Source organism: Marmota flaviventris, chromosome 13, assembly GCF_047511675.1.
Source record: "Marmota flaviventris isolate mMarFla1 chromosome 13, mMarFla1.hap1, whole genome shotgun sequence".
Lineage (NCBI taxonomy): Eukaryota > Metazoa > Chordata > Mammalia > Rodentia > Sciuridae > Marmota > Marmota flaviventris.
In genome coordinates this window covers 81,035,084-81,050,836 of record NC_092510.1, presented here as the reverse complement: position 1 = coordinate 81,050,836, position 15,753 = coordinate 81,035,084, and the positions used below count along the sequence as shown (strand labels likewise).

General features: G+C 51.8%; 1 protein-coding gene across 1 annotated transcript in view; it reads left to right on the top strand.

Annotated features, from left to right (window-relative positions):
• Positions 1–15,753, top strand: part of Ptpn3 (protein tyrosine phosphatase non-receptor type 3) — a 109,675-nt gene that overhangs the window by 69,261 nt on the left and 24,661 nt on the right. Inside the window, exons 15-19 of the mRNA XM_071600826.1 lie at positions 7,048–7,234; positions 7,335–7,412; positions 8,449–8,505; positions 9,528–9,684; positions 12,238–12,398. Of these exons, the coding sequence (XP_071456927.1) occupies positions 7,048–7,234; positions 7,335–7,412; positions 8,449–8,505; positions 9,528–9,684; positions 12,238–12,398 (640 nt within the window). The remainder of the gene's footprint in view (positions 1–7,047; positions 7,235–7,334; positions 7,413–8,448; positions 8,506–9,527; positions 9,685–12,237; positions 12,399–15,753) is intronic.

The window sequence follows — 15,753 nt, the reverse complement described above, 5'->3', positions numbered from 1 at the left end:
AGTAACATGTGGCTAACCCTTAGTTCCCTTTTTGCCTTGCTTACCAGGAAGCTCAGAGCTATGTGTTATGCTCACTTGCATTCACTTCCCTTAGCCCAGGTTTTTGATGGAGCCCCTTCTCTTCCTTCCTTACCTTTCTTATACAATTCTATCTATCTGTACATTTTTAGGGTAAGCTCTCTTAAGTCATTTTCTGTTTGTTTGTTAATATTTTTTGTTGTAGGTGGGTACAATAACTTTGTTTTTATGTGGTGTTGATGATCAAACCCAGGGCCTCACGCATACTAGACAAGTGCTCTACCACTGAGCAACCACCTCAGCCCTCTTAAGTCATTTTTGAAGTAGACAAGACAGAGGTCATAAATTAAATGACTTTTTAGGTTAAAGTATGACAGGAAAGAATGCACTGGGTAGGAAATGAACTTTAGTCTTTAGGTGTCCATTCTCTTAAGCCCCAGCCTATGACCAAAATACAGAAAGGCGGTGCCTGCCCCTCACAGCAGAGGGTTAGCAAGCGGGCTCCGTGTTAATCTGTCCATGCTTGTCGCTGAAGCTGGAGGCTTAGGGCACTAGGCACATCCTGATGGCGCCTGGGCACTCGCAGGTGAACTGCAGATCTCCTCCCCACTCCCGTGCGGGGATGCTGCCTCTCCTCTACCCCACCCACAGCAAACATGGTCTGGTCTTCCACTTATCTTCATTCTTAACGCCTCTGGATAAATAATCCTTATGGTCATTATTTCCTTGTGACCTGAGCTTGATGATGCTTTCTTAAAATGATTGTGGAAGCCGCAGAGAATGGGTATGAGTTCCTTTGGTGACCCTTGTGGCTTTGCAAACCACAAGCAAACCTAGAAGTACAGGCAGGAGGACAGGTGTGCGTGACCAGAGCCAGTTTGACTCCTCTGCTGCTTGGCTGAAGGAGAAGCGGGTGTAGGGAACTGCCTGAGGGCTCACGGGAACCCATGTGCCCTCCCCGCGTCAGAGCTTCCTGCTGTGGTTTGCAGCCCCAATGGGGGATCATAGAGCACCCTGACCTTCACTGCCCACTGGGGTAGCCACCAGCTATGGACATTCAAGATAAAATGTCAGCATTCAGTGCCTCTGTCACAGAGGCCATGTTTTAAATGCTCTGTCAAGCCTCGTGTAGGTAGTGGCTCTCATGTGGGACGGCACATATGTAGCCCACTCCAATTGTCACAGGAAGTGCCATTGATCATACTCTAGACTGAAACTTTTTTCTATTATTCATTGAATGTGGAGTGAACTCCCAGAATGTCTCCAAGTGGAAAAGACACTTCTCAAACACAAGTGACCTTTAAGTTGGGGACTAGCTGCTGGCTTGCCATTGGAGCTCTTCCTACCTCTCACCTGGCTGCTTGGCTATGGAACCGGGGTGGCGTCTCTGGGCCTTATGGCCCAGCTCCCTCTGTCACTTCACTGTGTGGGGTGGGCCTGTGCAGGAGAGATGCCACTCTTCTTCACAAGAGTGGCTTGTGGCTGCTCCAAGATCCTGGGTCCCGCAGCACACTACGCATCCTCTGCTGACCATGGAGGGGGAAATGTGGAATCACATCAGACAGAGCTTTGCCTTCAGGCACCAGCTGGGCTATGGCTCCTTATCAGCCTCCATGGTCACACTATGGGGCTCTGCTGCTTTGGAGAACTGTCGCAGGGTTCAGGAAGCCCAGACAGCTGCATGTCCTACGTCAGATTTTCCCACTGGTCTGCATTCCGTCACGGCCCAGCAGGGGTGCCACCAGCCACAAGGGCTGTTGACATTTAAGTTTATGAAATGAAAGCTCACTTCCTCAGGCCTGTTGACTTCAGTGAGTTCTGGCCCTGCCCGCCCCTGCGCAGTACACCCTGATTCTCTGAAACGCCTCTCTGAGACCCTGTACGAGGTCTCTTCCAAGAACACTTTTTATTTTGCATCTAAATATTAAAAGTAGGGTGATTTAATGACAGCCTTCCTGCCGGGGTTTTGCCAGGGGCGAGGACCCTGGGTGTGAGTGGACGTGTTGCAGGAGGCCCGGAAACTGGGGAAACCAGCGCCCTCACCTCCGCTAGGCAGGGGACTTCTTCCTGCTGTCGGAAGCCTCTCTGCTGGGGCTCCAGAGGCCGCTAGCTTTCCTGAGAGCCAGGGGACCCTCCGCTGCCCCAGGCAAGGAGGGCAGGCTGGTCTGTACTTGGTGAGAAGAGCTGTGTTGGTTACTTCACTGAGTATTTGCAAAATGTTTAAGAAGGGTTTGACATGTTTTCTACAGCACATTTGTGTTAAGAGGCAAAAAGAAGCATTCTGTCAGAGAAATCAGATGAATAATACCACAGGCGGCGAGGAGGGTTTCTTTGAAAAGGAAGCATGAAGTGTAATGTTCTGTACTTGCTTAAAGACAAAGAAGCAAGAGAGAAAAAGAGTGGTTGGGCTCTGGCTCTCCACCCAGGCTGTGGAGCATGGTCCCCGCACATGACTCACTCCACCTGTTCTGCATTTACAGTGGCACAGAGTTTACTCTGGGGCTCTGAGGCCTTGGCAGTTTGCTTTGGGCCCAAGCAGGCCATTCGTGGCTGCTGTCCCCACGGCTCTACCAGCCATTTTTGATCCTTTCCTCGCTTCCAGGGGAAGAACAGATTCTACAGAGAAGTCAGCTTTCCTCCTGGCGATAATAGCGAAAGGGACCCCACCTCCCACCCCCCACCCAGACCCAACAGAAAACCTGCCTTGCCGAGCCCAAGCCCCCGGAAACTCGGCCCAGAGCAAGTTGAGGCTGTGTTCAGAAGACCTCTTGCTCTTACTTCATCATGTCACCAACACAGATACCCCTCCCGAGAGCACTGCTGCTTAAAGACAAAGAAGTCTCTGCTTATTCCCCCGAGCCTGACTTCTTCCGCCAGGTCTGGGGCAGGTGTCACTTTTTATTTCAGAGCCTCCCTGCATTGAGAGGGACCTTGGGAATCTCCTCCTTCAGTGGCACTGACAGTGGGTAATTCTCTTGGCCTTGTCATCCAGGCCCCCAGGGCCTGAGGACCCCCACCGTTGATGGGGAGCTCCCCTGCAGTGTGGCCGCACCCTCTGTCTGGACTTGGGTGTCAGGGCAGCCGGGGCAGCAGGCCCACTCTGTCCACAGGTTCTGCCTCCATGGACCCAGCTGACTACCTGCATGTCCAACTGCTGCAGTTAGGCCTGTGAGGGTTGCTGCGTCTCTACCCAAACATGTCCCGACTGTTTTCCTTCTTGTTATTCCACCAACAATACAGTGTCACAGCTGTTTACGTGCCGTCTGCGTTGCATTTGGTATTACAGGTTAACTAGAGATGATTTAGGGTCTATGAGAAGATGTGCATCGGTTATGTGCAAATTCCGTGCCATTTGATGTAAGGGACGGGAGTGCTGTAGACTTGGTGTTTGCGTTGGTGGGTGTTACAGCCAATCCCCCATGGACACCGAGGGCAACTATCCTTCAGGACTGCTGGATGTCACCTTGATGTTGACCTGGTGTACAGGTTCCTGCCTCAGTCCCCTGGAGCCACAGGTGTGGCATCTTTCCAGATCCACCTGAGGGCTCTGGCTCCTGTTCTCCAAGTTAAGCAATCCCAGTTCCTGTGGCCCCTGCCCTCTCCGAGTGTACGTCAGCCCCTGAGAACTAGGAGCATGAGAGGACCTGTGTCCGTCTGTCTTCTTGGGGCACCAGCCAGGGAAGTGCGTTCGCGTCCCTGAACCTTGCCTGTCCTTTGCTGGGTTTTGCCCACTTATACGTGAACCGCACGCCTTACCTGGGCTCTCCGTCTTCCCCTGCGCCCGGCTGAGGGAGGCTTTGCCTCTAAGCCCCCTGTGTACCTGCCAGAAACGTCGGTCTTCCTCTGCCCCTGTCTTTCTTTCACCATCCTCATCCAGTCTCTCGTCTCGTTTCTTCCACCTCCAACGCAAACCTCGAACCGGGTGCAGGAGGGCATCGTGCCCCGTCTTCCTTTCGTGGGAAGCCTTCCTATTTCTCATTTCTGATCTTCAGAGAAATGACCTCTCCCAAGGCTTTGTTTGTGATGCCTGTTGTATTTACAGTTCTTAGACATCTGGCAATCCGGCTCTGCCCCTCTTTCCCCCCGGGTCACGGGCATGGTCCAGACCATACTGGCCACTGTGGTTCCTGGAGGAGAGGGATAGTCTCCTCGGTGTCCCCCTCCCTCAGGGCTTTGGCTTCTGCTCCTCCTCCCCGTCACGAGCTTCACCCACCCACATCTTCTTGCCTCCCGCATCCTACTCCTTCTCTGCTCCTGTCACAGTAACTTCCTTGGAATCCGGCTTCACGGGGCATCTCCCCTCCCTGTCCCTTTCAGTGGCACCCACGTCCTGCCCAGAGAGGGAGGAAGCGTGTTTGCCCCAAGTGCTCTATCTAGCTGCCACTGTCTGATTACTTTCTGTCTGTCCATCCGTCTTGCATACCAAGCAGAATGTCATTGGACCCTGCAGGAACCTCTGTATGCAGCTGGTCAGGGCAAAAATAAGCCATCTGTGTACATAAGTTACCATCTAAAGTCACCTCCAACCCTATTGGAAAATGCGCTGGGGCACGGGATGGATTTGGAAAGTCCACTAGTACTAGTCGTAGTAGCGGTACTAGTGTTATTTAGCACCGTGAGCTCTTTTAGACTACTGAGTTTTGTATTGGCAAGAGAAAAATATTTTGAAATCTCATATAATAAAACCCACAAATTTAGAAAAAATTTCAATTAACCATAATATTCACTAATACCACTTAATTGAAATTAGTCTGTTTGCTTGTTCATCGGCCCTTCTTTTCTATTTTTAATGTTTACTTTTTTAGTTATAGATAGACAGATAAAATATCTTTATTTTTATGTGGTGCTTAGGATTCAAGCCAGCGCCTCACGCATACTAGGCGAGCGCTCTACCTCTGAGCCACAATCCCAGCCCCTCGGCCCTGTTTTTCTGTTCGTGTGCCTGCCTTTCACTCTTCCCGCGGCTCACCCACCCCCTGGACTCCTGCAGACATTTGAAGTATGCGCACGATATCAGCAGCTTCTTCCCACTGAAGGTTCAAGGGCATCGCTAGAACTGGAAATAGCATCTCCTACGCCTTTGGCTTCCGCAGTTGCCCTTGCTGCCATCGGGTGGTGCTCTTGTAAGCAGTAAAAGAGGCGGGGGGTGTGGCTGGGGTGGAGCCTTGCCCAGCTGGGTGATACCCTGGGTTCAGCCCCCAGCACTGCAAAAACATAAATCAACAAAAAACCCAGGAAAACAGCCACGTTGCCCTAGTTGGGGGCAAATTTTGAAATCTTATTTTTAAGTGAATCAGAGTCTCACTGTCAGTGTGGAAACACACCCAGCATACAACTTCAGCTCCCAACACCCTCTCCTGAAATGCCTTCCCGCCCCAACACCCTTTTCCTGCCAGCAGCAGGAAAACCACAAGCCAGATCTTTCCCCTCCATAGAGCTGTTTCTGCATTGGTCTGTCGCTGAATATTTTCTTCAATAAATGGAGATTGCAAATTATTCTGTGTGAATAGGTACAGATTTTCTATTTAATGTAAGCTGATTTGGGCCAGGGGTATGGCTCAGTGCTAGAGCAAGCACGCACTTGCCTGGCAGGCCCAAGGCGCTGGGTTTCATCTCCAGCACGGCAAACAAACAAGAAAATGCTAATCAGAACTTGAGGAAAGAGAGAAGATGGTATTAATGAAAAGCCCCGGACAAGGCCTCGAAGTAAACGGTTAGTGAAGGTGGGGCCGCCGTCTTCGCCGTTGGTGTTTCAGCCTTCTCCGTTCACCTCTCCCCGGGTGAGACTGGGGTGCAGCAGAGTCTGTAGGATGGGGGGAGAAGCCATACTCCCGTGCCTTGTGAGACACCTGTGTGAGGTCCACAGACCGGTGTGGGCAATACAGACACTGAGCGTCCTGTCCTATCGCCTGATGGCAGGGGTGGTTGATCTGTGGTCCTGTGAGGTTAGAAACAGGAGTCTAAAGAGCAGACTTGGCATTGTGCAAAGCAGAAGGGAACACTCAGGACCATCAGAATGAGTGTGAGGGGAAAGCTGTGTGACCCTAAGTAAGTTACTCAGCCTCTCTGGACCTTGGCGTCTTCATCTGTGAGGTGGAGTTGGAGCAGATGACCACAGAGGCCTGGTCAGTTCTAACCATCTGTCATTGTCCAAGACTGCACTGTCTAACAGAACCTCTGTGATGTGAGAAAAGTTCTGTGGCTGCCCTCCAGCTTGGAAGGCACCATTGAGTATTTGAAATGTAGCCAGCACAACTGAGGAACTGACTTTTTATCTTAAGTTATTTAAATATAAGTACCATGTGTGACAGAGGCTGCCATATAGGACAATGAGCTGTAGGTCCAGGAGAACCCACGTTAAATACAGAAAGACAAGACAGGAGCTCATGAGGGCAGCCCATGGAAGTCAGATATAAACTAGGAATGCTAGTTGTCCTCAACATGCAGCCGCCACCCCGCTTCCTTTGGGCGGCCCGGGATCCAATGGAGCAAGAATGAGATGGAAGGAGAGTGTCCTTCAGAGGATACAGGGACATGTGCGTTTGCACGGCCTTGCCTGGCAGAGTCTGGGTCAATACTTAACCCTAGAGCCAGGCACAGTGCTGCACACTTGTAATCCCAGCACCTGGAAGGCCGAGGCAGGAGGACTGCTCAAGTCCAGGAGTTCAAGGCCAGCCTGGACACCATAGCAAGACCCCATCTCAAAAAAAAAAAAAAAGTTAAATCACCGAAGTAGCTGGACACATTTTGCCCAGCAGCCTTCTAAATGGAAGGGAAACCAAGTGTTTAGTAGCTCATGCATCCAACTTGCCCTCCTGTCCCTCTGCCCCCAAACTTAATGTGCTGTATGTAGGCCAGACCAGGGCAGGCGTGGCCGGAGGACTCTGCATGGGCCAGACCCCTGCAGTGGACCTTTGTAGCTCAAAGGTTCCAGAGATCCATGACATTGGTCCCCAAACAAGTTGGTGATGTTTGCATTAATAACATTAATCCAGTTATTAAAATATCTCCTCCTTCCCCACGATGAAGGAGTCTATCCGAGAACAATCCAGCACAAAGCTGCCTGACCCAGAAGTCATCCAGTTCTGTGTCTCCGTCTTCAAATGCTCCAGGCTCCTGCTCACCTGATGGGGTCGACCAGCAGTTTTTAGAGGACTACAACAGGGTGACCAAGGGAGGGTCCACTGAGGATGCCAGCCAATACTACTGTGACAAGGTGAGCCAGCCCAGGTCCCGCCACGCCTAAGTGACCCACCCTTGTGAACGGGCCACTGGAAGGGCAATAATGTAAATGATCACTTTCCAATGTTTTCTAGAATGATAATGGTGACAGCTACTTAGTCTTGGTCCGTATCACACCGGATGAAGATGGAAAATTTGGATTTAATCTTAAGGTATGTCATGTGTATTTATTTGGTAGGTTTATGCTAGGAAACCACTTGAGGTGAATTTTAATTTCCATTAGAAATGTGCTGCATAGCTAAGCTGCATAGGGAAACTGGCTCAGCCCTCCAGATGGGGAGTTTTTAATGTGACCGAGGCTGTTGCTACCTCCTCTGTGCCCAACACTTGCTGCACACTAGATTTATATCACCTTATTGAGCTCTTAAAATAAGCGGTGAAGACAGTATTTTTAAATCTACCTCACAGATGGATAGTAAAGCTCAGAGAGATGAAGGCACTTGGTTGGCAAGCAGATCTACCCCCTCAAAGGGCTTATTAAGAGAATCCCACAGCATTGCTAAAGCTGATAAGAGAAAACAGCTCTCCAAGGTGCAGGGCCTGTCCCATCCTCTGGGCGCCTCGGAGCAGTCTGCACATGGTGGCCCGTAGGCTGGATCCCATCTGTTCCTGTAGTACGGTGGGAACAGCCTGGCCCGTCCCTTTGCAGATTGGGGATGTGGCACAGAGTTCAGCAGTTGCTCCAGAGCCTCTTTCCCATGAAGTCTGAAATGTTGGCTCCCAGGCCCTCCAACCACCAACCTACCAGCCGCCACCCCCTGCCCTAGGGTGAGGGCAGCTGGTCTTTGCCAGCCGTCCCCAGCTGCCCTCGTGCACATCTTTCTCAGCACCCAGTGGCCCTGCCCACACAACGTATGACCCTTCCTGAGGCCTCACCTGCCCGCCCTGAGAGCTCCTGTTTCTGGCCGCTTGCGGGGCCCTCCTGGGGTCGCAGCGCTGCTGACAGGGCGCTCGTACCCTCTTCAGCTCATCACCAGTGGGGGTGTTGGGACTCCTCTGAACAGTTCTGATGTCCCCTCCGCAGAGAAGCCAACAGGGCGTTCCCTAGTTCTGAGAGGGGTGCCACAGGCTGTGAGCAGCACAGGTCCAGGTCTGAGGCCCCCACGGGCCAGAAGACTGGCTTTATTGGTGTCTACCTGTTTGTCGCTGTGAACTACTCAGTGTCGTTTCACGTTGACACATTGACAGGGCGGAGTGGATCAGAAGATGCCTCTTGTGGTCTCAAGGATCAACCCCGAGTCACCTGTAAGTAGACGTGTCCCCGTGTGGGCTCCACATTTGCTTCCCCAACACCTGTCGGGTCTCTGCCTGTCCCATTTCTTTTTGCGGCAGTGGGGTGTAAGTCCCCCCAGGCAGACGGAGGGAGCGGGACTTGGGTTTGCTAAAACCCTGCTGCTCTGTGGGCCCTGGAGGCTCGGCACCCGTGTCACCTGGGGCCTCGTTAGACAGCAGAGCCTCTGGCCCCAGCCCAGGCCTGAAGAACCAGAGTCCGCGTTTGGGTGATTTGTGTGCATATTCAATTTTGAGAAGTACTGTGGAGGGGGGGACACTGAGGCAGAGTCTGCCGTTGTGCTCGCTTTGAGCAGGATCACAGACCTTGAGCCCCTTCCCACCGTCTCCCCACCAGCACCACCCCAGCCCTCCACATCTCTGGCGTTTTTTCTTTCTAGTTGCTGTGCTTGTGTATGCGGAGGGCACGCAGCACAACACGATGCTCAGACACAGGCACACTGGACGGATGCCCACAAGTAGACTCAGGGGTCCGTCACGCTCTGAAGCTGCCTGTTGATCGTTTGCTTTTTTGAAGTGGTAGAACATCAGAGTCTCTTCTAAGAAGGGGCCCACTGGGGGTTCTAACTCTTGAGCAGTCTGTCCCCAAGCCTGTCGCTGTCCTGGTGTTGCTCTTCATGGTTTCTGGGGGTTCCTGTGCTCTTAAACTCATCACATCGCCCCGCAGCGGCTCCTGCCCCTGGTGTGGTGCTGACAAGGGCCTTCCCTTCACAAGCCACGGCTGTGCCCTCACTTCCAGCTGCCGGCTCCTTTTCTAACAGCACCTCCAGAGTGAAGCCGTCTCGGGCCTTATCCTGAACTGCTTCCTAGCTCACACTCTGAGCAGCACTTCTTTAAAATCCCACAGCCACCTCCCTGTGCCCGTACCAGTGGGTAAAACAATGACGTGGTGGCAGTCTCAGGTGTCCAGGACCAGGGAGCCTGCGGCCCCTGGAGGGAGGTGTCATGGTAACGGACGCTCGCTCTCCTCCATGCAGGCGGACACCTGCATTCCGAAGCTGAACGAAGGGGATCAGATCGTGTTGATCAATGGCCGGGACATCTCCGAGCACACCCACGACCAGGTGGTGATGTTCATCAAAGCCAGCCGGGAGTCCCACTCGAGGGAGCTGGCCCTGGTGATCAGGAGGAAAGGTAACAGTGCCTGCTGGGGGGGGGGAGCCACGGGGACACTGTCCAGCCCATTCTGTGGTTGGAAAACATGGGGTGTGTAGCCAGCATCTGAAAATCGAGAATTTTCCCATAGCAATGAGAGTGTCTCGTTTCTCACTGGGAAAAGGTGAAGATCTTCCTCCCCAGAGCCTGACCCCTCCAGGCTGGTGCTCTGAAGAGAGGCAGCCCCAACACCTACTTTACTCCAGGCTGGAGCCCTGGATTCCTCCAGCTCAGGCACAGCTTAGCCCCCATCAGTCTCTTATCTTCCTGGTCCTGTGGAGGGTCACGTGTTCAGCCCCTTCCCCAAGGATCCCTTGGATTTCACTGGTACCTGCTCAGGTCTGCTGGGCAGGCCCTGAGGCTAGAGGGGTGGAGCCAAATGTCCCCGGAGATTCCTGACTCCACCTCCTGGTTGAGGTTTAGGGACCTTGAGCAAGTTACAGCCCCAGCCTGCACTTCTGTTCCCCTAGAGGGACTTGAGGACTTGACAGTGCCCTCCTCAAGGGTGCTTGTGAAGATTAAGGATACTTACACTGGGTGCTGTCTGGGCTGTGGAAGGTGTTTGAAGGAAGTCCTCTATTGAGTGTCATCTCTTTTTTGGGGTGGTACCAGGGATTGAACTCGGGGCCCTCTGCCACACCCCAAGCCCTATTTTGTATTGTATTTAGAGACAGGGTCTTGCCCACTGCCTGGCAAGTGTCATCTCTTGAGGGCCTCCAAGGAGTTACCATTGTTGTTCTGAATAACAAGCCAAGACTCGTGAGTCCCCCGACAGCCTTCAACACTGGTGGTAGATGAAGGTGTGACTTCAGAGCCCCAGCCACGCGGCTCTACCCTGGCTCACGCCTGCTGGGCAGCTCCAACCTGCCACTCTTTGCTCCCAGCAGAACTCCCAACCCAGAGCCAGCATGAACCCACCTCCCTGGGAGGCCGTAGGGGACCTCTGATCCCTTCTATGCCCCTGCAGCCTGCCAGGCACACAGTGGGGGTCCACAGGACAGTAGCTGGTGTCTGGGTCATGCCAGACGAGGACCTCGCCCTGGGTCAGTGGCTTCCCATTGTATCCTCCTCCTCCACTCTCACGACTCCCCTGTGACATGGGTGTTGTTACCCCAAATAGAAAACAGGGAAACCACATCCCAGGTGAAGAAGTTTCCCTCTGCCACGTGACTGGTAAGGCCACATGATGACGGGAGTCTGAGGAATCAGTGGGGAGCCTCCATCACACAGACCTGGGCGTCCCCCGTGGGCACAGGAGGCCTCTTCCACTGGCCCCTGGCTGGTGCCTCTTGAGGTGAGGAAAACCAGTGAATAGAGACCGTCAGAGCCAAAGAGCAAGGGCTGCCGGATTTCCAGTGATTGTAATGTTAAGCTTATTTCTAACATAAGCATTTAAGTAAAAAAATATGGACTGAGCCAGGCACATAATGTTCCCCTAGAATCTCGGCTCCTCTGGCTGAGGCCAGAGGATCACAAGTTCCGTGCCAGCCTGGGCGATGTAGCAGGACCCTGACGCAAAAATCAGTAAAAGGAGCTAGGGATATAGCACAGTGGTAAAGTGCCTCTGGGTTCAATCCCCAGTATTTATATTAAAGAAAAAGTGATAAGTCAACTTTGGCACAGGAAGCTGTAGATAGGGTCAAAATCACATAGTACAAGAAGAGCCAAGCTGTGGTCCACGATAGAGTCAGACAGACACGGACCGATTTCCCGTGCCCTACCCTAATGATTCTCCCCGTCCCAGGAGCCCCATTTCCTTGTCTGTGAAACGGGACGAACAACAGCACATTCAGAATTGTGAGGATTCAGTTCCACTTTGTGGGGAAACTCGAGTGTTTAGTTTTCCTCCCCCTTCCTGTGATCTTGAAGGCAGTAGGGAGCCACTGAAGGCTTTTGAGGGAGTGACTTACCTTTCTGAGTGAAAAGGGAAAATTCAGAAATGATCCCAAAGTCTCCAGGTTGGGAGAAGGAGAGAAAGTAGATACAGGCAGGTAAAGTAGAAGTATTTCTTCCCCTGCTGAGTTTGATGTGAAAGGAGAATGTGGATCTTGAAGCTGGACTGAAGCACAGAGGATGTTCCTTGGGAGCTTCCCACGTAGAGACTGGGCTGTCGAGCACGAACTTGGGACCCTCCCCCAACCCCAGCGCCTGGGAAAATTACATTTAAGGGAAATAAATGAAAAAGGACCCAAGAAGGGAGAGGTACTGGGATGGTGGGAAAATAACAAGGTCAGAGAACAAATGAGAAAATCTGCCCTAAGAACATTCTTCCTCCTTTCCTTACCTTTGGGGAAAAAGCCCGCGAGTACTAAACGCAGTCGTGTAAAACTAACCAGAGATCAGATGTTGTTTATGTGAGTGACACATACTGGGTCATTCACCTGGAAACAGGGTCTCGGTGGAGGTGGTCACCACCACGTGCTGATCCACTCGGTAAGACATTTGAACACCTGTGCCCAGCTGCTGCAGGGTCCTCCTTGGCGGGGAAACCAGTAGCAAAGTGCCGGACGCCTTCTGTCTTTGTTCTTCCAGCTGTCCACTCATTCACCGAGATCAAATCTGAAGATGAACTGAACCAGCTTTTCCCAGAAACCATTTTCCCCATGTGTCCGGAGGGTGGGGACACTTTGGAAGGATCCATGGAACTGTTAAAAAAAGGCCTTGAAAGCGGGACAGTGCTGATCCAGTTTGAGGTAAGAGGCACCAGGGCGGACCCTCGCTGCCCAGGCCATGCCACGCACCTGCGAGGCCACCCTGCTGCCACTCAGCCGCTCCGGGCGAGGCAAGACACAAGCCCTCGGTTCTGCGGTCGAGATGACTGTGGTTCACAAACCTCAAACGGCAGAGTTGCCACAGGCCACAGCCATGGGCCATCTCCTAGGGGTGGAGCAGCACAGCAATGAGGTCCAGCAGGCCCATGAGGACCTCAGCCATGGCTGAATTCAGTCTCGCCCTCTTCTAATAGCATTCGGTAGACCTGGAGGGACGTGTCAGCAACTGGGGAGGAAGGACTCTGAGCTGATTAACTACCAGCACAAAAGCTCAGACTCCACAGTGGAAGGAAGCAGGGGGCAGTGGGGCCAGCTCTCTCACCCCCGGCCCAGCCGCCCTGGGCATCCGAGCACTTAGCGTCTTCCCATGAGGACACAGCCTCTCCCTCACCCCACTATCTCAACCACAGAAACCAAAGCCAGACCCCATCTTCCCCAGGAGGCACAATCCGTGGTGCCAGGAGTGAGGCTGCCGACAAAGGCACCCACCGAGGCCTTTTACCAAACCAAAGATGTCCATTGCTTAAGGGATCGAAATTAGGGTGCGTCCATCTTCCAAATTTATTTAAAGGTAAAAGAAAGCAGATTAGCTCACGCACTGAGAGAGTAGAAGGAACACAAAGGAACGCAAAATAGGCCAGCGAGAAACCAGAGCCTGGTCAACAGCACTCGGAGTCTGGGTTCATAAATTAAGGACGAGCATCTCAGATGGATTCAGGCACACAGATGGCGTTTATTAAAAAGTCACAGAAGCAAAAGTAGGAGGTTTGGCCCGTGCATGTGACTGCAGAGTGGTTCAAGAAAGCAGGAGGAACATGAATATCAAACAAAGACGCAAAGCCACAGCTCTGAGAGGAAGGTCTGTCTCCCGGTGGTGCAAGGCACAGAACATAAAAATACACCACAGCAAAACAGGTTGAGCAGCAGCAGAGAGCAAAACCCATAGCCCAGAAGGCAAAGATAAACTGATCCCTAAAAATTCAATAGGGAATTTTAAACTTTTAATTAGCTACCTTGACAGGTAACATAAAACAAAAAATGAGTTCCTATCTTGTGGAAATGAAATCTGGATAAGAGAACAGTAACATAAACACTCTCCAAAGTAGATAAAAGAAGGAAGAACTCGCAACCCAGTTGCTGGTGATCTCAGTTTTATCCTTCTTGTTTTAATACTGGGGAAGGAGGGGAGGGAAGAGGCACCATGGAGTCGATCACCCATTCAGCCAGTGGCAGGTACTTCCCATGGGCCTAACGCTAGATCTGGGTCATAACGAGGGAAGAAGGGGGTTTCTGGCTGCAACGAACTCACCATCTAATTTTGGTGTGTTTGGGGTCGATATGTATCATGAGTCAGAAACAGCTGAAGACCAAGGTAGGGTAAGATTTTATTACACAAATAGTTCATACCAGGGCAGCTGCAAGAGAAGGTTCCAGGTGGTCCCTGGGGTAAGATGTGGGATTAATAAGGGATGGATGGGACTAAGTGAGAAGGGGAGGGAATTCAGGAGGTCCTGCTCAGCTGAAGGCCACAGAGTGTCGGGTGGCATGAGGAGGTACCAGGAATCTTGGCTGGCCCCAGACGAGGGAGGGCCCTGGACCCAGGGAGAGCTGTTCTGGCTGATGCGGTGCCGTGGCTGGGCCTGGGGAAAGCTCTGAGGCTGGCCCTGTCCCGGCTTCCTAAGGCCTCCTCCACGCCCAGCCTCTGCTTTGATGTATTTCCCATATGGGCGTGTCCATTCGATGGACCCTGAAGAGTGTTCATCAACTTTTTAAAGAAGTTTTAAAAGGCCTTGCCACCCCCTATCTTTTTGTAAAAGTGTTTCTCAAAGGGTGACCTCTGACCACCTGTATGGGAGCCACCTGGGGAGCTTGTTAAACTAGGGCTCTGTCCACAGCTACCAGATACTGGTACTTTAACAAGGTCAGCTGAGGTTCTGATGCACGAGCTGATGTGGAGAGGAGAGGGTGGAAACCTATCAGGACCTTGCCCCCTGCCGCCCATCCTAGTCTACTCATGGAGAGAAGAAAGTAGCAGAAAACGTATACATCCGTAAGAGAGTTAAATTTTAGTGTGGACACATGTTTTTTCATTTCCTCTATAAATTTTCTAGAAATTAAGTAGGAAATCCTTCTTTTTACATAGCCTCTTTTGCAGAATTCCAAAATACAAGCAGATAAAAGCAGATCTGCTCTGTGGTGGGAGCTCTGCCTCTGCCATCGTCCCTCCTGGCCTCCCAAGGAGCCCTAGGGTCACTGGAGCATCACATGCAGATGTTCTCTGCAGCTGCTAGAGCAGTTTGGTTCAAGGGACACTAGATCAAACAGGAAACTAGTACAAAAGTGAGCACTTTAGTGGGTACTTACCCAGTGCCACAGGCTGTGAAGGTGTCGGCTTACATAATTCTCTGAACAGCTCTGTATGGATCCAGCCATTATCCCCATCATATAGAGAAGAGACAGAGTCTCAGATAAAGGAAGTGACCTCCCCTTACAGGACAGCCTGTAAGAGGCAGAGCCTGACTTAAGCCCAGGCTCTGACTTAACTCCAGAACTTGTTCTGTAGCTGTTGGAAATTACAAGATGCTTTGGCCTGTTGAAGGCTGTTTCTAGGGTACCATCAGAGCTAGCGAAGGTCACAGAGAGCCAGAGTCACTTTGAATCCTGGTTTCTCCCTTCACTCCCTTCGCTTGACCTCTGAGGCCTCTATGTCCTCATCTATGGGTAGGTCGTCTCGTGAGTTGAATTGGAAGAAGTAGATGAGATAAACACTTAATTCATTGCTTGGTGCATGATCAGGACACCATAAAAAGTAACCACAGGGGCTGGGGATGTGGCTCAGCGGTAGAGTGCTTGCCTAGCCCATGCCAGGCGCTGGGTTCGGTCCTCAACACCACATAAAAATAAATAAATAAAATAAATGTATTATGTCCAACTATAACTAAAAATATTTTGTAATTAAAATTTTTTTTAAGTAACAGCAGCTATTATTATTTGTAAACAAAGAGAGGCTCCAAGAGCATGCCCAGTCTGCACAAGAAGTGGTCATAGGGCTCTGAGCTTGGAACCCTGCAAGTCCTGCCTGTTGTGCCCAGACAACATGGCCATGTCCCCATTACTCTTCCTCCAGTGCCATGTGCAGACAGGCAGCTTGACTGATGTGCTCTGTGCCCAGAAGCAGGAAGTGGGGCTGATCGCTGGCAGGGTCCATGGGCAGGTGTTCTCCTCACCCACTCTGTGATACAAAGCACCTGCCTGGGGCAGCAGACAGAGTCCCTCC